The 24653-nt window shown below is 57.1% G+C and overlaps 1 protein-coding gene across 1 annotated transcript; it reads left to right on the top strand.

The window, feature by feature from the left end:
• Positions 1-2305: 2305 nt before the first annotated feature.
• On the top strand, positions 2306-14971 carry GTPBP6 (GTP binding protein 6 (putative); the record flags this gene model as incomplete). Its single annotated transcript, XM_079727566.1, has 10 exons — positions 2306-2645; positions 7393-7530; positions 8090-8160; positions 8288-8418; positions 8745-8815; positions 9665-9823; positions 11224-11432; positions 13897-14045; positions 14380-14532; positions 14814-14971. The coding sequence occupies 10 exons, from the start codon at positions 2306-2308 to the stop codon at positions 14935-14937; spliced, it is 1545 nt and encodes a 514-aa protein (XP_079583692.1). The 3' UTR covers positions 14938-14971.
• Between the last annotated feature and the right edge of the window lie 9682 nt (positions 14972-24653).

Below are 24653 nucleotides of genomic sequence, written 5' to 3'. Positions count from 1 at the left end.
CCGGCCCTACGGATGGACGCACCCGTGCTGGGACAAAGGAGCTCGAGGTTTTAACAGGACCCGGTCTACGGCGTTCCTTGGGCCTCCCGGCTGTGTCCCGCCGTTGTGATGGAGGAGGGTAGGGGGACTAGCCACAAAAGGACCAGCCACCAGAACTTACACATGCGTGATTTCTGTGTTGGGGGTTTTAATTCCGCCTCTCCTTCTATCCACGGGGAAATTGCCCCCAGGAATGACCACCTGTCCGGGGCCCCACTGGCAACCCTGGGTCAAGATTCTAAGCCTTCACCCATTTTCTTTGAGGCTGATAATCTCCATCTCAATTTAAACTTGCAACTGTGCACAGCCTGACCACACTTGCCAAGCTGTGCACATGACAGGTCCTGGCCTCAAAGGTTCCTTTTCAGCCTCCACACCCATTCCTAAATGGAAATTGTGTCTGCAACCCCGTTTCAGGCCACACGTCTCCACGTCCCTCTGGGGTCTCCCTCCTTCTCTATGTTACAATGATGTGGTTGAACACCGTCTCCTGAAACATCAGAAAGGCCATGGCTTTCTGCAGACACTTACGAAGGAACATTCCCATTGAAACCATTGTCCCGTAAAAACAAGACCCCCCTAGAGACGGTTGGGGTTCCTTGTGACGCTCTCCACACCATATGCCATCTTTAAGTTTTGCCAGGAGGACATGACTGATTACAGTGTGAACGCGAGGGGTGCTCCTTTGGAATCAGCCCGCCTCCCACTTTCTGTGATGCCGAGGACTCTGCTATCATGAACCAAGCTCCATCTGCCAGCTGGATTCGGACCTTCAGGGCAGGGCCTGAGACCCCTAGCATGACTCACACCCTCAAGGCTGCACTCAGGCTACCATCGCAGACTTTGGAACACCCCCTTGTCCTATTGGGAAGCCCCGACCAGCATTTGGGACCCCTGAAGGAGGACAGCATCGGACACTCATGGCGAAGTCAGGGGCCCCTGGGGATGGGCTTGGACTCCCATGGCAGGGTCTGGGACCCAAAGGGCGGCACTCCAACCCCCCAGAGCAGAGCCTGGGAATGCACTGTCACAGACTTGGGCCTGCAAAGCAAGGCTGGGGACTCCCAGGGCTGCACTCAGATCCCATAAGCCAGGGTCTGGGATCCCCAAGGATGGAGTGGAACCTGCAAGACAGGGTTTGAGACCTCCAGGAATAGGACGGGACCCCCAAAGCAGGGTTCATGACCTGTGGAGTCCCACTAGGACCCCCCACCCCCACCGGCAAGGCAGGGTCTTGGGCCCCAGGGCTGCATTCCCACACTCGGGCTACCAGCGCTGACTTCATCCTGCCAGGGCCAGACAGGAGACTCTAAGGCCAAGTTTGTGACCTCTGGGCCAGACACACAGCCCCAAGTCAGAATTTAGGATCCACCGCGACTTGCCTGGACCCCCAGGGCCACAGTCAAGCTACCACCATAGACTTCAGATCCCCGGACTGGATTTGAACCCCCCAAGCAGTGTTTGCAATACCCATCCAGTCCAGACTCCAGACCCTAAGGTAAAGTCCGGGACCTCCAGGGATGGGACTGGATCCCCAAGGCAGGGTCCAGGACCCCCGGGGCCGCACTCGGACCCTTAAGGTAGGATCCGGGACCCCTCCCCAAGGCAGGGTCTGAAACCCAGGCTGAACCAGGACCCCTAAGGCAGAGTTCAGACTCCCCCTAAGGCAGCGTCTAGGACCCGGGTCCGCATTTGTACGCCTAGGGCAGGGTCTGGGACCCTCAGAAATGCACTTGAACCCCCAAGGCAGGATCTGGGACTCCTGTGACACACTCAGAGCCCTAAGGCAGGACCTGGGAACCCAGGGCTGCACTCGGACCATTAAGGCAGCGTTTGGGACTCCCGGGGCCGCCCTCGGACCCCCACCAAGGCAGGGTCTGGGATCCCTGGAGCCACAGTCGGATCCACCAAGGCAGAGTTCAGGGTTCCGGAACTGATCCCCAGATGGAACTGATTCCCAGGACCGGACCCCGACCCTGCGCGGAGGCCTGACCGGGGCGCGGAGAGGTGGCGAGCGTGGGGGAGCGCCCACCGGGTTGGGTGCCCTGCCGGGCCCTGCTCCGGCACCACCTGCCTTGGGAGGTCGCCTCGACCACCGGCGGCAGAGAAAAGCATATCCCCAGGCTGCGGCGTCCCAGACTGGCCCCCCGGCCCGGACCGCGCGCACCAATCAGGCGTCTGCGATCACGTGACCCGGGCGGCCAATGGGCAACTGCACGAGAGCACGCTCCCGAGGCCCCGCCCGTGGCGTAGGAGCGCTTGCGGTATGTGCGCCCTGGGAGCCGCTGTCCGCCCGGGGTCCTGGCTCTTTAGCGTGGTTCGTGGCTGCGGGGCTCCGAGGGCCGCGCCGCCGCTGCCACCCTGCCCCGAGCGCGCGCTCGCCGCCTTCCGCGGGGGCCTGGGGGGCCCGGAGGGGCGACGGGGTGGGGGGCGGGGCCCACATGCAGGTGGCCGGAGAAGTCTGACTGGAGGAAAGGAGGAGGCTGAGGAAGCGGAGGAGGAGGAGCTGCTGAGGAGGGACTTTTTGCTGCCGGCGGGAGCCCAGCGCGTGTGCTTGCTTCACCCTGACGTCAAGTGGGGACCCGGGAAGCCGCAGGGGACCCGAGGTGACCGGGACCGTGGCCGTGGACTCGGTGGGGGTGGGGGGGAGTCATGAAGAGAGCCAAGTCTCGGAACTTAAAGGGCGGGGAGGCCGGGGGCGGGTTTCGAGGTCTGGCGCTCTGGGCAGAGACGCCGAAGGGCGGGACTTCTGATTGGCCGGACTGAAGGGGCGTGGTGTTGGGGGGCGTGACTCTGAGGGCTGGAGCCCGTAGGGCAGGGCTTCTGGGAGCGGGACTCCGAGAACTGGAGCTCGTAGAGCGGGGACGTCGGGGGCGGGGCTCCTGAGTGGCCGGGTTGAAGGGGTGGGGCTTATGGCGGCGTGACTCCGAGGGCTGGGACCCCTATAGGGCCGGGCTTATGGGGGCGGGGACTCGGAGGCTGGACCGCCCCCACCCGACCCGCTCCCGGGAGCCGCATCCCTGCAGCGGGCCTGGAAATCCTAATTCTGGGCTGGGGCGCCTTCCCCCGTGCACACAGCGGGTCCGGGGCCCCTTCCCCTTTCGGACGCGCCCCAGGTTGTCGCTCGGCCCTGCTGCCCCGCGCAGCATCCCCATCTGTAAAGGAAGAGAATCGAACAACTAACGCCGGTTTGCACGGGGTGTGTCCCTCAGCTTTAAGCCTTTATTGACCCGCTTTCGCTGTGTATCACTGAGTACTACGCCCAAAGGTGGTGCACAAGCGTGTTCACACGCCCTTTGTAGCAGAAACCGTGAGCCCGGCTGAGCCCCTGAGACGCCTGGGACCTGCCTCCATGGCCCTCGGCCATCAGCAACCCCACTGTACCCGCTCCGGTGGGGCTGGGGGGACAGCAGACAGGCCGGGCAGGAGCCCGCCGCCTGACCTGAGTGCTGTGTTCAGAACCCAGCAGGAAGGCGGACGGAGGGGGGCGGGGACGGGGCCGTCTCACCAGGGTGGTCCTGGATGGCCTGGGGAGACGGACCCCACGGATGAACAGGGACAGTGTTCAGGGTTAGGGCTCCTGAGCGAGCACGTCCTGGGCCCTCCTGGGACCGCTGCTCCTCGGCTGTTTCGGGGCTGTCAGAGGCAAGTCACTGCGGTGGTGCAGCCATGCGAGGAGTCAGGTCATCACAGGTCCTCTGGGTTTGAGCAGAGCAGTGACCCAGTTGCGGGGGAGGGGTGGCATTCTCCGTATTCCTTTCCTCCTCTTAGACCTTTATTGAGATACAGTTCGCAGAGCATAAGATGAACCACTTTGAAGGGTACCACTCAGAGGCGACTAGTACGTTCACAGCCTTGGGCAGCCACCACCTGTGTCTGGTTCCACAACGTGCTCATCTCCCCGGAAGGAGACCCTGTGCCCTCAGTAGCAGGCCTCCCCCTTGCTTCTCCCGCACCCAACCCCTGGGAACCGGGAATCAGCCTTCTGGCCCCGTGGATTTGCCTGTCCTGGACATTTCACGTGAGTGATATGTGGCCTTGTGTGTCTGGCTTCTCTCACTGAGCGCCATGTTTCTGAGGCAGACGTATGTTGTAGCCTGTGTCAGTGCTTCATTCCTTTTTTTTCTTAAAAACTTTTTTTTAGGGTGCTTTTGGTTTCACAGCAAAATTGAGAGGAACGTATGGAGATTTTTCACATATACTCAGTGCCCTCACCAATGGATGGCCTCTGCCGTTTTCAGCATCCCCGCCAGACAGTGAATTTGTTATAGCTGACGAGCCTATGTTGACATAACGTCGTCACCCCAAGTCCACGGTTTACATTAATTAGGGTTCACTCCTGGTGGTGTACATTCTGTGGGTTTGGGCAAATGGATGATGACATGTACCCACCGTTACAGCATCACACAGAGCAGTTTCACTGCCCTGAACATCCCCTGTGCTCCACCCATTCATCCCTCCCTCCCCCTCTTAAACCCCTGACAACCGGTGGGCCTTTTACTGTCTCCGTTGTTGTGCCTTTTCCGGAGTGTCATAGAGCTGGAATCACACAGTCTGCAGCCTTCTCTCACTGCCTTCTTTCACTCAGTCATATGCATTTAAGGTTCCTCCATGTCTTTTCATGGCCTGACAGCTCATTTCACTTTAGCGCTGAATAATATTCTGTTGTCTGGATAGACCACAGTTTATTTATCTAGTCATGTACTAAAGGACATTTCTGTTGTTTCCGTTTTGACAATTATGAATAAAGCTGCTATAAACATCGATGTGCAGGTTTTTGTGTGGCTGTAAGTTTTCACATCCTTTGGGCAAATAGCAAGGAGTATGAGAGCTGGATTGTATGGTAAGAGTGTGTTTAGCTTTATAAGAAACTGCCAGACCATCTTCCAACGTGGCCGTACCATCTTGCGTCCCTCCCAGCAAGCACCCGTGGGAGGGGTGCTGCACATGCTTGTCGGCATTTCGTGTTGTCAGGATTGTGGATTTCGGCTGTTCTGATAGGCGTGTGGTGGTGCCTCATTGCTGTTTTAGTTTGCATTTCCCTGATGACAGAGGACGTGGAGCATCTTGTCACATGCTCATTTGCCACCTGTATATCTTTTTGGTGAGGTGTCTGTTACGGTCTCTGGCCCACGTTTTAGTAGGTTGTTTTCTTATTGCTGATCTTTAAGAATTGTTTTTATATTTTGGATACCAGTGCTTATGGATGCGTTTTTTGCACGTATTTTCTCCCAGGTCTGTGGCTTAACTTCTCAGTCTGCTGATGACGTCTTTGCAGAGCAGACGTGTTTAATTTTCCGTGTTGTCATATGCTCAAACTCCGGGATCCTTTCTCTGCCGAGTCCAGTCTACCAGCAGGCCCATGGGAGGCGCTCGTCATTTCTGCCAGAGCACTTGTGATCTCTAGCAGGTCTTTTTGGTTCTTTCTTGGGATTTCTATCTCTGCTTGCCTTGCCCATCCGTCCTTGCATGCTGTCTACTGAATCCATTAGGGCCCCTGGCACGTTAATCATAGTTGTTGTAGATTCCTGGTCCAGTAATTCCAACATCCCTGGCACGTCTGGTTCTCATGCTTGCTGTGTCTCTTCGGGTTGCCTTTTGGTGTGCCTGGTAATTTTTTCTCGATAGCTGGACGTGATGCACAAGGTGAAAGGAACTGCTGTAAATAGACGTCTGTGGGGAGGGGCTGATGTGTGGGGGAGGGGAAGCCTGCTGTGGTCCTGGGATCAGGGTTCAGTGCCTTATGGTGCCTGTGCCCCTGGGCTGTCACCTGCACAAGTGCTTCTCCGTTTCCATCCCCACCGAATCCTAACCCTGGCCTTCGGGGTGGGGTTGCGGGGTGCCAGACCCCCAAGCGGGCAGCTGTGCAGCGCAGCAGGAGGGAGGCCGCTGGCCCCCGCGCAGGCTCTCACCACGGAGCTGGGGCCGTGGCCCCTGGGATCGGGAGAGACAGCACCTGCAGGGATTACTGCTGGGTCAGACCTGCAGCTGAAGGACGGAGGTCAGGCGTGACCAAGCACCTGCTGACCTGAGCGACCAGCAGCTGGAGGAGGTGGGACGAGCTGGCGGGCCGATGGGGAGTCACACCGAAGAAGACTCCGCCTCCCCTTGGCCTAGAGAATGGGGGAACACACTCCCCATGTCCCAGAGGATGGGGAGACCCCACCCCGCATGTCCCAGAAGATGGGGACCCCCGCACAGCCCAGAGAATGGGGGGACCCTGCTCTGTGGCCTCAGACCCTGCCTGGCCCCTACTCCCGAGCCTCTGGCCTGTGTCCTGGCTGTGCCCTGAGGAGGGTCAGGTGACCCCAGAGACAGCAGCACCCAGGTGTCCGGGGAGTGGGGACAGACAGCGAAGCAGGGGCGCCACAGAGGGGCCGCGGCTCTGAGACTCTGTGCGAGGGTGGCCTCCCAGGGGGCGGTGGCATGGGCACGGGATGGGGGGCCGGCCTCCCGTGGGGCTTGGGGCACACGCTCCCCATCTCACAGAGAACACACCCGGGGCCCCACAGAGCTGTCCTCCAGGCCACCGCTCCTCCAGACCGTAGTCAGCCTCGTCCACCCTGTCTGGGCCCAGCCCCGGGGCACGTTGGCGTCACTGCCCACCTGCCTGCTGTCCCTCAGGGGAGAGTCTCGGCTGCCCCGTGCCCCCTTCCTGCTCGGGAAGGGCTGTCAGGAGGAGAGCCTAGGGCGGGGTGGCCCCGTCAGCCCTCCATCCACGGCCTGTGCCCTCAGTGTCCTGGGCTCCTGCCCTGGGTGGGCCCTGCCTCTCCCACCACCCACGCCCCACGCACGCGCACAGATCATTTTCATCATCACCATCCTGACCGTTCACAGCCAGGGACCCTGGGTGGGCGCTGCCTTTCTGGGGCCAGGCTCGGTATGGGCAGCCACTGGGGCCAGGCTAAGACCAGGCTGGGCTCACCGAGGACAGGGCACCCACGGGGACACAGCCCACCCTGCAGGCAGGGCGGCAGGTTCTATGGGCCCTTAGGAGCCTCACAGGGGACGCTGTCCAGTGGGTCACAAGGGACCATGTGTCCCCACGGGGCAGACGTCCCAGATTCCAACACGGGGGGTGGGGGGCGGCCATCCCCGCATCCCTGCTCAGCTCAGGGCCCTCCTCCCCTCCCCGGTCCTGTGTCCACCCCTCCTGACCGTCTACCCAGAAGAACAGAGCTGCATTTCGAGCAAATGCTGACTGGGGCGCTCTCTCAGGGCCGTTGTGTAGGCATGAAGCAGGAAGCCGTCCCAGCCTGGGGCACATGGCCCAGGGCCCTGGGCAGGGCTGGACACAGCCCGGGGCTGACCCAGCCGGAAATGACCCTCACAGTGGCCTGTCTCTCCCCAAAGTTGAGTGGCAGGTGGTGGAGGCACAAGCGCTGGTGCACACGCTGGATGGCTGGTCGGTGGTGGACACGATGGTGGTGCCCACCAAAACGCCAGACAGGAAGCTCATCTTCAGCAGAGGGACCTTGGAGCGCCTGACAGGTGAGTCCAGCGCACGTGTCCCCATCACCCTCCCAGAAACAGAGCAAGCATGGCCGTGCCTCTGGGCCTCACAGGAACTTGGATGAGACGGCAAAAGCCACCACGCCCGCGTCAGAATTCAAACGAGGCCCCAGGACACAGGCGGGACCTGTGAGAGTCGGGCGCACGCCAGCCCCGCGCCCCAGCCCAGCCCAGCCCACGCCCCCCCGCCAGTGCCCGGCGGAGGGGGTCCTGCGTGTGACCCCTGCCTTCCATGGACCCCGACGTCCCCGCCCCAAACCCATGTCTAGCTCACAGCTCAGAGCAGGAGACAGGCCAAGGGGGGCGCTCACCGCCCATCTCTGTCTAACGGGCACTCAGTCCCCGTGGGGTCACGGGACCCCCATGTGTGTGAGATCTACTCCCCTGAAGAGGGACCCGGTCCGGTCCTCCCCGACCCACACTTGACAAATACTGTGCTCAGAGACTCGGGGTGTCCGGCAAACCCGGCCAAAGTGCAGGGTCCCCAGACAGACATCATGGGCATGCAGGCCTCTGAGAGGCCAACCTCTTTTCCTAGAGAAAATCAGAGGGTCCCCGGAAATCACCGCCGTCTTCCTGAATGTGGAGAGGATGGCTGCAGCCACCAAGGTACCTCAGAAGCTCGCTGTTTCCCGCCCACGGCGGCTGAGGGAGTGGGTCAGTGTCCCCGTGAGGACACAGGTCTCCACGGGCCTGGGGTCACCACAGGTCCCCTCCCTCGCTCTCCATCTTCTAGAAAGAACTGGAAGCCGCCTGGGGTGTGCGGGTGTTCGACCGATTCACGGTAGTTCTTCATATTTTCCGCTGCAACGCCCGCACCAAGGAGGCCCGGCTGCAGGTGGCACTGGCTGAGCTCCCCCTGCTCAGGTACCTGCAGAGCCTGGGCTCGGGGCAGACGGAACCCTCCTTGGACCCCTTCTTGCTTTCCCTACCTGGACTGTTGCCAGGGTGGTGAGGGTGGGATGTGGCCAGTGGGGACGTGGCCAAGCAGCACACCTACCAGGGCACGCGGCCCACAAGGAGCGCCACCCAGCAAGGGACCCTGCGTCCCCGCCCGTGAAGGCCCACGCGGCGGGGAGGCCCCGAGCGAGCCTGTTCTTCCTGTCTAGATGCCCACTCCCGAGCCAGGGCTCTGTGCCAGCCTCCCACGGGCACGTGCTCCCGTCTCCTGAGCCGACCCATTTCCACGCCAGGTCCTGCCTGAAAAACCACGTTGCCCACCTGGGCGGACGAGGACGGGACTCCCGCAACATCATGGGGTCAGGTACAGTGTCTGACGTCTTGTCACCGGGAGCTCAGAAGGGGGAGGTGTCGTGGCCACCACCCCTACAAAGGGGACGACGTCCCTCAGAGGTCCTGCTGGGGCCTCGTCCGTGGTCACAGTCAAAGGAGGGTGTCAGGGTGTTTCCCTGGTGCGGCCGTAACGAAGGACCACGAACCGGTGCCTTAAAACCACAGACGTTGATCCTCCGTGAATCCTGCAGAGCAGATCAAGGAGTTACAGGGGCTGGTTCCTTCTGGAGGCTCCAGGGGAGGGTCCTTCCCGCCCCTTCCAGCTTCTGGGGGCTCCGGGCGTCCCTGGGCTCGTGGCCGCGTCCCTCCCGTCTCTGCCTCTATCTTCACGTGGCTTCTCCTCTGTGTCTCTCCTCTTCTGTCTCTTAGAATGACCCTGTCATTGGATGTAGGGCCACCCTCCTCCAGGGGGACCTCATCTCAGACCCTTCCCTGCATCACACCTGCAGAGACCCTGTTTCTTAATAAGGCCCCATTTGTAGGTCCTGGGGGTCAGGGTGTGGACACATCTTTGGGGCACCAGTCAGCCCGCTGTGGGTATCATGGGGGCCCTTCTGAGGCTCTCCCCTTGGCCTCTTCCTCCTGGGTAAAGGGGAGCCCAGGTGACCTCAGAGGGCAGAAGTGCCAGGCCGTCTCGCGCTGGGCAGAGCTGTCTCAGGACAGAAGGTGTTGGGGCCAAGTGTACAGGGGAGCAGGCTGGGGTGGGGAGGGGGGTCCCTGCAGCCCCAAGAGGGAGCCTGTCCACGTCCCCCGCAGGCACCCCCGTGTCTCTTGCCCCTTTCGTGTCTGCCCACTGACTCGCCATCTTGCATGTTTCTAGGAGAGTCTTTCCTGCAGGTGCAGCAGCGCCTCCTGAAAGATAAGGAAGCGAAGATTCGGAAGGCCCTGGACAGACTCCGCCGGAAGAGGCTTCTCCTGGGCCAGCAGCGGAGGCGGCGGGAGATCCCTGTGGTCTCCGTGGTGGGCTACACAAACTGCGGTGAGGAGTGGGCCCGCCGGGGCTGGGCGGGGTGCGCTAGGAGAACCCGCTTGCCGACCCGGCGAGACTGGGTGCTCGCGGAGGGCCATAGCCCCCGTTGAGGAGGACGGGACTCGGGCCCCATCCCTGGGCGTCCCGGGGGCGACGCGGCCCCCGTGTGACTGCTGTGCGCTGACGCCCCTCTCAGTGGATGTCCTCCAGACTCTGAGAACGACGAAGTGGGGACAGTTTTAAGTCCGTTGACATTGGGCAGGATCTTCCAGGGATCAGAGTGATTCAGGTGTCACCGAGGAAGACTTGACAGTCTGTTCTCAGCTTTGCACGAGCACATCAAGTGGACTCCCCGTGGGGGACAGTGTAGGGCGCCCTGTAGGGTCCCAGGTGCCCTGAGATAAGGGGAAAGCACCCCGTTCCCTGCACTGTGGGGACTCTGTCCACAGCGCTCGCTGGGCTGCCCTGAGGCCCGGCCCCGCCACGTGCTCGGGAAGCACTGCCATGCCAGGCCCGTCCCTGTAGCAGGCGCTCACGGTCTGCGTCCAGAGGAGGGAGGGAATGTCCCACAGACGTGCACAGGAAGCTGTGGGGCGTCCAGGCTTGAAAAGTCATAAATGTCTACAGGTAAGATCACCCGTGCCAGGAAATCCCGACGGCCCCTCCTGGCCGCATCCTCGGAGGGCGGCGTGTCCTCTAACTGTCAGAGCATCCAGTGAGTGTCCGCTTGGTCCCGACTCTCACCGGCCGGGAGTTCAGGGCCCTTCACTGAGGAGCGGCGTCCAGGCTGCGCCCCGCCCTCCAGTTACTCGACGGCAGGACCCGTCACCACCTCCTGGTGGACCAGGCGTAGCCAGGGGGTGTCCCTGGGCTGGACGGTTACTACTGGTGCCCCTGAGCCTGGGCTCGGTGGACAGAGTGTCCACGTTGTCAGGAAAGGCTGTGGAGGCGGGTGCTCTAGGGCCCCTCAGGTACACACAGCACTGTCTACCCCCTCACTACCTCTCTGCACACACTGCACCCCCTACTCCACCATCCCCTCGTCTACACAGACACCACACCACAGCTCGGTTACTCCACGGTACCATCCCTCCGCCTGTGTGGACGCCTGCCCACCTCACATGCACGTCACCACTGTCTGCGTCTACGCCGTCTCTCCCTTCTACACCAGCACGCTTGCCCTGGCCCTGGTCCACTTTACCCTGAAGCCTAGACCGCGGCAGCCCAGTCCGTGCACAGCCCGCGCAGCGTCCCACGGGTCCTGCACAGAGTTCCCAGCGCACAGACCTCCTGCCCCTGCCCACCCTCCAGCGGCACGTGGTCAGCGTGGGGCAGCCCCGAGGTCCACAGTGCTCACTGGGGGGCCAGAGGGGTCTGACACGCACGGTCCCCTTGTGCCCCACGTTCAGGAAAGACCACGTTGATCAAGGCGCTGACGGGGGACGCCGCCATCCAGCCCCGGGACCAGCTGTTTGCCACACTGGACGTCACGGCGCACGCGGGGTGGCTGCCCTCCCGGGTGACCGTCATCTACATGGACACCATGGGCTTCCTCTCCCAGCTGCCCCACAGCCTGTTCGACTCCTTCTCGGCGACCCTGGAGGACGTGCGCCACTCGGTGAGTGTGGAGGGCCAGGTCGCCTCAAATACCCAGAAATGGGAGGCAGGTCCCCTCATCCCAACATCACGGGCCAGGGTCCCCTCATTACAACATCTAGGGAAAGGGTCCCCTCATCACACCATCAGCGGACAGGGTCCCCTAATCACAGCATCAAGAGACAGGGTCCCCTAATCACAACATCATGGGGCAGGGTTCCCTCATCGCAGCATCACGGGGCAGGGTCCCCTCAACACAACATCAAGGGACAGGGTCCCCTCATCACAGCATCACGGGACAATGTGTCCACATCACAGCAACACGGGACAGGGTCCCCTCATCAGAGCATCAAGGGACAGGGTCCCCTCGTCACCACATCACGTGACAGGGTCCCCGCATCACAGCATCACGAAACAGGGTCTCCTCATCACGGCATCAAGGGACAGGGTCCCGTCATCACAGCATCACGGGGCCAGGTCCCCTCATCACAGTATCACGAGACAGGGTCTCCGCTTCGCGGCATCGTGGGATAGGGTCACATCATCAAACTGTCAAGGGACAGGATCCCCTCATGACAACATCAAGGCCTAGCGTCCCCTCATCACAGCATCGCAGGACAGGGTCCTCTCATCACAGCATCACTGAGCAGGGTCCCCACATCACAGCATCACTGGGCAGGGTCCCCTCATCACAGCATCACGGTATAGGGTTCCCTCATCACAGAATCATGGAACAGGGTCCCCTCATCACAACATCAAGGGACAGGATCCTCTCCTCACAGCATCACGCGACAGGGTCCCCTCACCACAGCATCCCGGGACAATGTCCCTGCATCACAGCATCAAGGGACAGTTTCCCTCATCCCAGAATCACTGGGCAGGATCCCCTCATCACCTCACCAATGGAGAGTGTCCCCTAATCACAGCATCACGGGACAGGGTCCCCTAATCACAGCATCACGGGACAGGGTCCCCTCATCACAGCATCGCAAGACAGGTTCCCCTCATCACAGCATCGCAGGACAGGGTCCCCTCATCACAACATCACGGGTGAGGGTCCCCTCATCACAGCATCAAGGAACACAGTCCCCTCAACACAGTATCAAGGGATAGGGTTCCCTCATCAAAGCATCACGGGACAATGTGTCCACATCACAGCATCACGGGACAGGGTCCCCTCATCAGAGCATCAAGGGACAGGGTCCCCTCGTCACCACATCACGTGACAGGGTCCCCGCATCACAGCATCACGGAACAGGGTCTCCTCAACACGGCATCACGAGACAGGGTCCCCTCATCACAGCATCATGGAAAAGCGTCCCCTCATCACAGCATCACGGGACAAGGTCCCCTGATCACACCATCACTGGGCAGTTCCCCTCATCACCACACCCAGGGACAATGTCCCCTCATCACAGCATCACCAAACACTGTCCCCTCATAACAGCATAACTGGGCAGGATCCCCTCATCACCACACCAATCGACAGTGTCCTCTCATCACAGCATCAAGGAGCAGGGTCCCCTCATCACAGCATCACGCGGCAGGGTTACCTCATCACAGCATCTCGGCCAGGGTCCATTATAGAAAACTTCACGATGACTGTATCCCCACATCCATGCTGGTCAGCGAGCTGTGCTTTGACTGTTCGATTGTAAGTGCTGTAAATTCAATGCTAATGAAGAAGGGGTTCTCTGCACCCTTTGGCTGCACTGGGCCCCGGAGCCAGTGCTCCCTGGCATCTACTCAGGGCACAGGGGCTGCGGGGCCTTCCGTGTGACAGATGCCCCAACACCTTCGAGGTCACAACAGCTGAGCCTGAGGGCCATGTGCAGCTGCCAGCACCGTCCTCAAAAGTTTCTGAAAATCTAGAACTTCTGAACTGAAACACTGATTAAAAGATAATTTAAGTTCATCAAAAAAAAGAGATACAGACAACCCAGAAGCGAGCCCCCCAAATCGTAAAGGGCACATCCTTCCTGCGGCAGAATTACCCTCAGCTGCTATTTCTCCTTTTCTGTCTCTTCTGAATTTTGCATAAGGTACCTGCCTGTAAAACATGTGGCATAGGGGTGGAAGCCTTTTTAGAACGTGAGCTTGGTTTCACAGAAAAGTGGAGCGTCCCGGAGCCTCGAGCACAGTACCCGCCGGGTGGGGGGTTGGTGACGGAGGCAACTGGCCGCACGCAGGCGTAGGGCCAGCACCTGCGGGGCGGGGACACAAGGCAGGCCCTCAGTCCGGGTGCACCTGGAGCGGCATCCTGGCCCGGAACGAGGGGCACTGGGGGGCTCCGTGCACGGCAGAGCGGCTCTGTGGCCTCAGGTCCCACCCGCCCCCTTGGGGCACAAGCCTCTGTGGGGCAGCCGCACCCACCCCCCACGGAGAGCGGTGCGCAGACCCCATCGTGGGCCTGGCAGGTTCTCCCGGGCGGGTCCGGGCACCGCTAGACCCGAGCTGTCTGACCGCCCGGCCCCTCTGGTCCTCAGGATCTGATCGTCCACGTGCGAGACGTGAGCCACCCCGAGACAGAGCTGCAGAAGGCCAGCGTCCTGTCGGCCCTGCGGGCCCTGCAGCTGCCGCGCCCGCTGCTGGACTGCATGGTGGAAGTGCCCAACAAGGTGGACCTGGTGCCCGGGTGAGCGCCTGCCGCCTTCCCACCGCCGGACCCCTCGCGCTGGCGACCAGGGCGCGCGCGGGTCTCCCGCCGGCGGGGCGGCCGCCTCCCCGCTGCTGCTCCCAGGCGTGCCCTGCCTGCCCCGCCTGCTGCCGCTCGAGCAGCGGCGCGCGGAGTGGGCTGCGCGCTTGGACCCCGCGCGCCCGGGTCGCACCCCAGCCCCACGCACGTCCTTCCTCTCACCTTCCGGCGGGGCCGCGTCCTCGCCCGCCACAATCCGAGCCCGTCACGGCTGGGCCTGCGGGCGGGGACCCCCCTCCGGCCCCTCTCGCTGAGCGGGCGGCCGCCCCTACAGGTACAGACCCGCCGAACCCGGCGCGGTGGCCGTGTCTGCGCTCCTGGGGCTCGGGCTGCAGGAGCTGAAAGCCAGGCTGGAGGAAGCAGTTCTGAGAGCCACGGGCAGACGGGTCCTCACGCTGCGAGTGGGGCTGGCGGGGCCGCAGCTGAGGTGCGTCGGGTTGGGCTGGCCCGGCGGGGGGAGCGGGAGGGGTCGCACCAGTCGCTGCGCGGGGCGGGGAAGACGGCGCCAGGTGGGGCCCGGGTGCAACGCGGGGGCAGCCGCATCCCCCGCAACCGGTCTGGCTGCTCAGGCGGTGAGCAGGTGCCCGGCCGCTTACCCGCACGCCGGGGCCGTGGGCGATGTCACCCGCCAAGAAGCAGGACGCCTCGCTGGGGGCTTCGGGGCTCCGTCGGGGCCGCCTGTTCCCACCAAACGCGTCTTCCTCCCAGCTGGCTGCATCAGGAGGCCACGGTGCAGGCGGTGGACGTGAGGCCTGAGGCCGGGGTGGCTGACGTCAAGGTCATCATAAGCGACTCCGCTTACGGCAGGTTCAGGAAGCTCTTTCCGGGGTGAAAGGACGCCCAAGGATGGGGGTGCTCCCCGAGGACTGAGGGGGGCGCTCACGGGGGTCTGGGGGGCTGCAGCGTTCCCGCCTCAGAGAGAAGCGGGCTCGCTGCGTGGGCCCTCCACCCCCGTGAGCCTGGCGGGAGGGCCGGTGGGGCTGGGAGCTGACGTCCCGTCCAGGGCGCTTGAGCCGCGAGACAGTAAAAGTTTTGTGTGTGTTCGTGAACCAGCCTTTCCGATTCTTCCGTGCCGGCCGCCCGGCAGAAGCCCTGCGAACGCTGGCCGTGAAGGAGGCAGGTCCGGCTTCCCCGTCCGCTCTCCGTCCACGCGTTCACGGCTGCCAGTGCTCGCCCTTCCCCACGGTAGCGTCACGGGTATAATTAAAATGTCTCCCGAGATCCCAGCAAGCAGGAAGAATCTCCCCGTTTACAGGGCCAGGCGGCCCGGACCACCCGTCACACGCCTGTTGATTGTCTTTACCCAAAGGAAAAAATACAACTTTGGGCATCTTGTCGATAAGCAGGGAATCACATCCTGGGGCCAAACTCCCCCACGGTGAGGCAGGACCCCCTTCCCGATGTTCACTTTGCAGAGAGGCTCCAGGGCCCCCAGACAGACGTTCCCGGGATGCAAACAGGCCGGGGGACCTTCACAACCTCTCGGTTGTTTGGTAACAAAAATCCACAAATGCAACAGACTTTAATGTCTTTTAATCATTCTCTAGAGTTTAAATTTTATTTTTTTTATTTTTTGCTTTATAACAAATTTAATCAGTTATACATATACATATGTTCCCATATCCCCTCCCTTTTGCGTCTCCCTCCCACCCTCCCTATCCCACCCCTCCAGGCGGTCACAAAGCACCGAGCTGATCTCCCTGTGCTATGCGGCTGCTTCCCACTAGCTATCTACCTTACGTTTGGTAGTGTATATATGTCCATGTCTCTCTTTCGCTTTGTCACAGCTTACCCTTCCCCCTCCCCATATCCTCAAGTCCATTCTCTAGTAGGTCTGTGTCTTTATTCCTGTCTTACCCCTATGTTCTTTATGACATTTTTTTCCCTTAAATTCCATATATATGTGTCAGCATACAGTATTTGTCTTTCTCTTTCTGACTTACTTCACTCTGTATGACAGACTCTAGGTCCATCCACCTCATTACAAATAGCTCAATTTCGTTTCTTTTTATGGCTGAGTAATATTCCATTGTATGTATGTGCCTCATCTTCTTTATCCATTCATCCGATGATGGACACTTAGGTTGTTTCCATCTCCGGGCTATTGTAAATAGAGCTGCAGTGAACGTTTTGGTACATGACTCTTTTTGAATTATGGTTTTCTCAGGGTATATGCCCAGTAGTGGGATTGCTGGGTCATATGGTAGTTCTATTTGTAGTTTTTTAAGGAACCTCCATACCATTCTCCATAGTGGCTGTACCAATTCACATTCCCACCAGCAGTGCAAGAGTGTTCCCTTTTCTCCACACCCTCTCCAGCATTTATTGTTTCTAGATTTTTTGATGATGGCCATTCTGGCTGGTGTGAGATGATATCTCATTGTAGTTTTGATTTGCATTTCTCTAATGAGTAAAGATGTTGAGCATCCTTTCATGTGTTTGTTGGCAGTCTGTATATCTTCTGTGGAGAAATGTCTATTTAGGTCTTCTGCCCATTTTTGGATTGGGTTGTTTGTTTTTTTGTTATTGAGCTGCATGAGCTGCTTATAAATTTCGGAGATTAATCCTTTGTCAGTTGCTTCATTTGCAAATATTTTCTCCCATTCTGAGGGTTGTCTTTTGGTCTTGTTCATGGTTTCCTTTGCTGTGCAAAAGCTTTTAAGTTTCATTAGGTCCCATGTGTTTATTTTTGTCTTTATTTCCATTTCTCTAGGAGGTGGGTCAAAAAGGATCTTGCTGTGATTTATGTCATAGAGTTTTCTGCCTATGTTTTCCTCTAAGAGTTTGATAGTTTCTGGCCTTACATTTAGGTCTTTAATCCATTTTGAGCTTATTTTTGTGTATGGTGTTAGGGAGTGATCTAATCTCATACTTTTACATGTCCCTGTCCAGTTTTCCCAGCACCACTTATTGAAGAGACTGTCCTTTCTCCACTGTACATTCCTGCCACTTTATCAAAGATAAGGTGACCATATGTGCGTGGGTTTATCTCTGAGCTTTCTATCCTGTTCCATTGATCTATCTTTCTGTTTTTGTGCCAGTACCATACTGTCTTGATTACTGTAGCTTTGTAGTATAGTCTGAAGTCAGGGAGCCTGATTCCTCCAGCTCCATTTTTCGTTCTCAAGATTGCTTTGGCTATTCGGGGTCTTTTGTGTTTCCATAAAAGTTGTGAAATTTTTTGTTCTAGTTCTGTGAAAAATGCCAGTGGTAGTTTGATAGGGATTGCATTGAATCTGTAGATTGCTTTGGGTAGTAGAGTCATTTTCACAATGTTGATTCTTCCAATCCAAGAACATGGTACATCTCTCCATCTATTTGTAACATCTTTAATTTCTTTCATCAGTGTCTTATAATTTTCTGCATACAGGTCTTTTGTCTCCTTAGGTAGGTTTATTCCTAGATATTTTATTCTTTTTGTTGCAATGGTAAATGGGAGTGTTTCCTTGATTTCACTTTCAGATTTTTCATCATTAGTATATAGGAATGCCAGAGATTTCTGTGCATTAATTTTGTATCCTGCTACTTTACGAAATTCATTGATCAGCTCTAGTAGTTTTCTGGTAGCATCTTTAGGATTCTCTATGTATAGTATCATGTCATCTGCAAACAGTGACAGCTTTACTTCTTCTTTTCCAATTTGGATTCCTTTTATTTCCTTTTCTTCTCTGATTGCTGTGGCTAAAACTTCCAAAACTATGTTGAATAAGAGTGGTGAGAGTGGGCAACCTTGTCTTGTTCCTGATCTTAGTGGAAATGGTTTCAGTTTTTCACCATTGAGGGCGATGCTGGCTGTGGGTTTGTCATATATGGCCTTTATTATGTTGAGGAAAGTTCCCTCTATGCCTACTTTCTGCAGGGTTTTTATCATAAATGGATGTTGAATTTTGTCGAAAGCTTTCTCTGCATCTATTGAGATTATCTTATGGTTTTTCTCCTTCAATTTGTTAATATGGTGTATCACATTGATTGATTTGCGTATATTGAAGAATCCTTGCATTCCTGGAATAAACCCCACTTGATCATGGTGTATGATCCTTTTAATGTGCTGTTGGATTCTGTTTGCTAGTATTTTGTTGAGGATTTTTGCATCTATGTTCATCAGTGATATTGGCCTGTAGTTTTCTTTCTTTGTGACATCCTTGTCTGGTTTTGGTATCAAGGTGATGGTGGCCTTGTAGAATGAGTTTGGGAGTGTTCCTCCCTCTGCTATATTTTGGAAGAGTTTGAGAAGGATAGGTGTTAGCTCTTCTCTAAATGCTTGATAGAATTCGCCTGTGACATTCTCTAGAGTTAAATGATCCATGTTGAACCATTTCTGACCCAAATGCGAGGTGATCGCGGTTGGATCCAGCAGGAGACACTGATTATTGAGTCGTAATTACCGTTAACCACATGCCCTGATCTCCACCCGATCCCCCAAGCGTGAGCTCCACGGGCCCACCGAGCAAGTTCAAGGCCAAGGTAGCCCCTGGGATGACCCGTGAGTTTCTTCTTCTGGGTTTCAGGCACGTTTGTTCAGTGAGGGATCCTGGTACCGAAAACAAGCGGATTTTCTAGTGGAAAGTGAGTACTTAGATCCCAAAGGGAAGGCCTTCCAACGTGGATTAAATGGTCATTTTCCAGGCTCTCCAGAGAATCTAGTCCCTAAAGTCTTTGCTTTACACTAAGACTGTTCCAGAACACAAGACACAGACTCCCCGGGTACCCTCTCAAGAGGGATGTGACATTGAAAGTATGGTTGGGGTCCATCCTTTGGCTGAGACATGTACAAAATGAGCTATTTCTGTGCTCTCTGAGTTTGTGAGACGCCTGGTTATCAGAAAGTGAGGAATAACAGCACAGATGTTCTGTAGAATACCCAGATTTTGACTGGTTAGAAAGTCAAGGAGGAATGCTTTTGTTCTGAAGATATAAACCCTCTTCTAAATTGAGCTGTTATTGGAAGTTAGAAATTTTTTGTTGCTGTTGTATTGCTTTGTGTTTTCATGATTATTCTGCCAGCATCTCCCTTGTTAAACCTTCGATTTGGGGAAGAGTGCCATTATTGGAAATGAGTTTACAGAATTATTCTCAAAAACAGAAGGAAATGGTTCTCACCTAAATATTAAGAAATAATCTGTATACTGGTGTACTAACAGAATTATGATTCAGGGATAATAATTCTATGAAATTAATTAAACACACAATATATATTTTTTTCTTTTAAATTTCCATTGTTACTTTTTTTTTTTCGCGGTACGTGGGCCTCTCACTGCTGTGGCCTCTCCCGTTGTGGAGCACAGGCTCTGAACGTGCAGGCTCAGCGGCCATGGCTCACGGGCCCAGCTGCTCCGCGGCACGTGGGATCTTCCCAGACTGGGGCACGAACCCGTGTCCCCTGCATCGGCAGGCGGACTCTTAACCACTGCGCCACCAGGGAAGCCCCCACTGTTACTTTTTAAAAGTACAGTTATAATCCAAGTTCTTTGGAACAAGTGAAATTTAAAAAGATTAAAGGAAAAGATAATATTTTACCACTTGCCATCCTTTCCCACTCCCTGAAACGATCAGCATAATGTGTAGCTTTCTCATTTTATCCAGGTGTTCCTTACATCTGGAACATCATGTTTCTCACTGCAGAAAAACAGACTTAGCTCTCACACTCTTTATAGGCTACTTAACAGTCCAGAGAACAGAAGTACCAAGTATTTCAGACTTAGCTTTTTGAGAAACACTCAGGTTACTTTCTGTTTTATTTTGCTGTTCTGCAATTTGTTTTATCCCCAGAAAAATATTTTAAAAAATTAATTTAGGGGTAAGGATTAGGGTTTAGGGTACAGGTTAGGGTACGGGTACAGCTTAGGGTACAGGTACAGCTTAGGGTATGGGTTAGGTTACAGGTTAGGATTAGGGTACAGTTTAGGGTTTGGGTTAGGGTACGGGCTAGGGTACAGGTTAGGGTTCGGCTATGGGTTAGGGTTAGGGTATGGGTTAGGGTACAGGTTAGGGTACGGGTTAGAGTACAGGCTAGGGTTAGGGTACGGGTTAGGGTATGCTGAGGGGTTAGGGTTAGGGTATGGGTTAGGTTATGGGCTAGGGTTAGGGTACAGTTTACGGTACGGAGCTAGGGTGTCCTGAAGGGAGTGGCTTGGGGTCGGCAGGTGGTGGAGACTGTTTCGTGGGAGAGTCTTGCACACCTGTGACATTTCGTCCTCGGGGTCAGCATGGCAGCGTGGATCCACCATCTGCCCGTTTGTCTGTTCCTTCATCGCTCACTCATTATCTTACTCATTCATTCATTGACCCTCTCCATCCGTGATTTGAGGAGTTACTAAGGGTGTGCTACCTGCAGGAAAACACAGGACGCAGAGGGCCCGAGAGATCTGGCCATTGGTAAGACTCAGGCCTGCTCAGCACGTCACTCACGGTGAGCCCGGGAGTGAACTGTGCACCAGGGCAGGGGCTCCAGGTGGACGAGAAGACCATGGAACTGGGGGTGTCACCGCTTCCCACCTCCTCTCCCTCAGGCTCCCTGGCCTGCCCGCATCCCTGTGGCACCGCCCTGTGTTTGGTCACCCTTTGTGTGGTAGAGGCCTGGAGGAGATGGTCAGTGTCCTCATGGGAAGATCCTGCTGCCCACAGAGCACCTGGGACTCTGAATCCAAGTTCAGCAAGGGGAGTACTTGAGCTTTCTGACCCTCCAGGCCCCAAAAGCCTGGGAGCTTGGCTGGGCTCCCGTAACCACTTCTTATGCAGTCTCCCTGGGTCCCCCATCCCATCACAGTGAGGATCCAGAAGGTGCTATGTGAGGCCCTTTCCACTCTGGGCAGCACAATGGCCCTGGGGCTCTTCCAGGCCCAGAGCATCTCTGAGTGTGTTCCAGTGTAGTGAAAAATTTACAGTTTTCACACAGTGTAGAACAAGCCAGGCTGTTATTTATGGTTCGTGTTGTGTGTGATTTTTCATGGTCTTGGAGAGTCCTATCATTTTTTTTATGCATCAGCACATTTTCCCACAGCATGTGCTTGAGTCCACAGGCTCAGGGGGTATTCCTGGGTTCTCTGGTCAGGAAGGCCCAGTCAGACTGGAGGGGAGACTGACCACACCCAAGGCCTGGTCCTTGTCAGGCAGAGGGCAGGAGAGAGTCCAGTTGAGGCAGGATTGAGGCTCATTCCAGGAGGGTTATCCTGACTGTGGTCTAAAGAGATGCTGCTGCTTCTGGGAATATTTTTTTCTAGAGGAGAAAAACAGAGATGTTGTATAGAGCATGACTTGGACTAACAGGCAAAGGCAAGTCTGTGCAGGCCTGCGAGAGGGGGATCATGTCTCCCAGATCTTCATGGACTGTAGGCCCAGCACCTCCGCAATCAGCCCCAGGTGGAGCAGCATTAAGACATACAAGAAGTGGACTTGGGTCAGACTGCAGCTTTGTGATTGTGCACAGAGATGGCTGACTGTTTCCCAACTCCAGTGTTCTAGAACTGGGGCCTCTGGAGGGCATAGGCATTCAGGAATATGGTGAAGTGCTTACGGAAGAGTAGATAGCAAAATGTAAGCCTCAGCCCACAGCAAGATACCATGCAAGATAACACAAGACCCCCAGTCCAGAAGTAGCACAGACATGACCTGCAAGTGACACTCAGACTTGCTTCTCCCACGAGGGGCTGGGGCAGCGGAAGGCTCGGCTGAGGCAGCTGAGCAGGCTGGGTCTGTACCCCACGACTGGGCAGGGCAGAGCGTGCTTGAGCCTTCAACTAGCCTCTGTGACAGATGCAGGGCCGTGACCATCTTTATTTCCCAGGGACCATCTGCTGTCTCCTCGTTCTTGGGGAGGCTGAAACAAAAACAAACTTTATGAAATTTCCTGAGCTTTTGTGTGTATGTGTGTGTATTACGTGAGTGTGCACAAGCACGTGCATGTGTGTGCTGTCTGTGCACAGGTCTGTGTACACCCGAGTGCATGTGAGTGTGTTTACGTGCAGGCAGGCACATATGTGTGTATGCACGTGTTTTTGCATGTGCAGCATGTGTGATTGTGTGCCTGTGTGTGACTGCAGTCCATCTTTGCATGTGTGTGTGTACATGTGTGTGAATGCAGGTATGCTTGGGCGTGTACGTGCACATGTGTGTGTACACATGCATACTGTGGGGGGATGAGGAAGGCATGGAGTTGTTGCTTTCTGGTGCTGCCTTCCCCCACCCTCCCTTTTGCTGTTGCCTCAGCACTTTGTGGTGAAGTGTAGAGACTCAAAAGGAGGACCACTACCCGCTACCGTGAGTGATCTGCCTGCTCATCCTCATGGTCATCCATCTGTCCAGTAAACATCCCTGAGCCTGTGCCATGTGCTGGGCCCTGGGGTTCACAGTGAAGCAGGCGCATGCTCTCAGCTCTGCTCAGCCCAGCCGGGCGTGGGACAGAGGAGCTGCAGGCCAGGTGTGTCTGTGGAGGGAGAGGTTACCTCTGGCTGGTGGGTCAGCGGAGGTGGCAGCTGAGCTGAACTGAAGGAGCGGGATGGACGGAGCTCACTCTAGAAGAGGGTGGGGGCAGGGGGCAGGGGAAGGGGCTGGGTGCCTGGCTCACGGGGAGGACGCATCGCAGAGGGGCTGCAAGGGTGGCCAGACAGCTAGCTTTGACTTCGTTTTATAGACAGAACAGTTTTGGAACCAGAGTGACAGGATCAGGCCCACACTTTTCCTCTGGTGGCGGCTGAGGGGTTTGATGGCAGAAGAGAGAAGCTGGGCCGAGGAGCAGGGGTGACGGTAGCGGCTGTGCCTCCGCCGGCTTCCAGCCTCTTTGTGGTGGTCCCTTGGGTCCACAAGGTTAGCACGCACCTTGTGTGAGGCCGGAATGGGGCTTCCTCTTCATTCCCTCTTTCCCAGAAGTAAACGCAACACAGTTTGGAGCTGGTGAGACTGAGGGGGCCATCTTTCAGGAAAGGCAAGCATCAGCGTTGGCTGGGGTGCCCACCCGGGGACGAGAGGGACCCTTAGCCAGACCCGCAGACCCCGGGGAAGGACACGGTGTGCTCAGAGAGGCAGGGATAGTCAGGAAAGCCAGGTGTGCAGAGAAGGCTCGGCCAAGGGGGCCCTGGGGGCTCAGACACTCAGGAAGTGAGGGGAGGGGCGGCCAGACAGCCGTGAATGAGGCCCAGGGGTCGACGGGGTCGTGCTGTGTGCAGGGTGGACACACAGGGCCAGAGGCTCTTCTGTAGGGAATGTCTCCCGGCTGCAGTGGGCTCTGGAAATTGTCTGCGGGTTGCCACGCCTTCTGGGGCTCTCCGGCCCAGGCCCCAGCCGGGAGCTGCCTGTCCAGCCTACCCCGGCTCCACCTCCAGACTGCGCAAGCCTGGGCGGGCGGGACGGGCTCCTCGTGCCTCGGTTGCCATGACCTGTAACGTTTCCTTTCCAGTTGCCAAATTCATTATAAGGATATATGTACAGTTTGTTGCGTTGTATTGCGCCACCCATTGGCTTAGGGAAGAACTGCCCTAGTAGGTTGGCCTGCAAGGTGTGCTACTTCAGAGCTTCCATCTGACATACTCTTCCCTGTCCGAAATGCAAACACAGCACACACTCCCTGCCTGGTTTGGGAATGATGACACATCACCTCTCACCCCTCCTACCCTGTCCTGCCCACACTCCAACCTCAAGGACACTTTGGTTCCCCATCTGACTCCCGACCCCTCCAGCTGCCTGGGGACAGGCAGCCTCATGACACAGTGTGCACAAAGCTTTCTGGCTGGGCTGTGAGGATGGGGACCAGGTCCCACCTGTGCCAATGAAGCGGGCGTCTCACCTGGATTTGTCTCTGGGCTCTTGAAGGTGGACTGAAGGTCAGACAGTCCAGAGGCCAAGGGCCCCAGAGGAGGGGGGTGTGGGCGCAGGTAGACGAGGAGCAGCTGCCCCTCTGGTCAGGAGAGTGCAACAGCCCAGGGCTTTCTGGTATCAGGTGCTGAGGACGTGGCCTGCAGGGGGCACCCGGGCGGGGAGGGGGTGGGGCGGTGGGGGTCGGGAAAGAGGAAGCTAGTTTTATTACTCCCTTTCCCTTTCGTTTTGGTATATCCCTCCGGGATTTCCCGGAATCCCAGGTTGGTCCATTTGGGGACTGGAGGAGGGAGTTGGGAGCTGTCCCCATCTGTGCAGTTAACCGAGCTCGGCTGCCTCCCCCAGTTCCACTGCAAGCGAATTCTGGAGTCTGGCCGCAGCAGCATGACACGCATATCTGAGCAGGCAGCAGTGTTTCCACAAACCTTGTCCTCTCAGTTGGGAGGACGGGGTTCCCTGTCAGGGTCGAGAAGGAACATGTCCCGCCGCGTTGTGGTTAACTGTTGCCTTGGGCTGCGTGGCCTCCCTCCTCCAGTCTTCTGTCCAGAGGACCCAGGCCCCGAAATGTTTCCCCCCCGACCTCACCCGCACCAGACCCCCCACGGAGAGAGGTGGCGCTCCTTGCTGATGGTCCCAGGCCTAGATCTTGCTTTACCTACTGTGACTACACTACACTCCTTGACCCCCGCCCCCCCACCCTGTTAGCATCCCCACAGGATAAAAAGCTAGAGGGAACGGTCA

This window comes from Hyperoodon ampullatus (genome assembly GCF_949752795.1).
Source record: "Hyperoodon ampullatus genome assembly, chromosome: X".
In the NCBI taxonomy this organism is placed as follows: domain Eukaryota; kingdom Metazoa; phylum Chordata; class Mammalia; order Artiodactyla; family Ziphiidae; genus Hyperoodon; species Hyperoodon ampullatus.
Note: the sequence above shows the minus strand (reverse complement) of the source record. Positions and strands in the feature narration are given on the sequence as shown.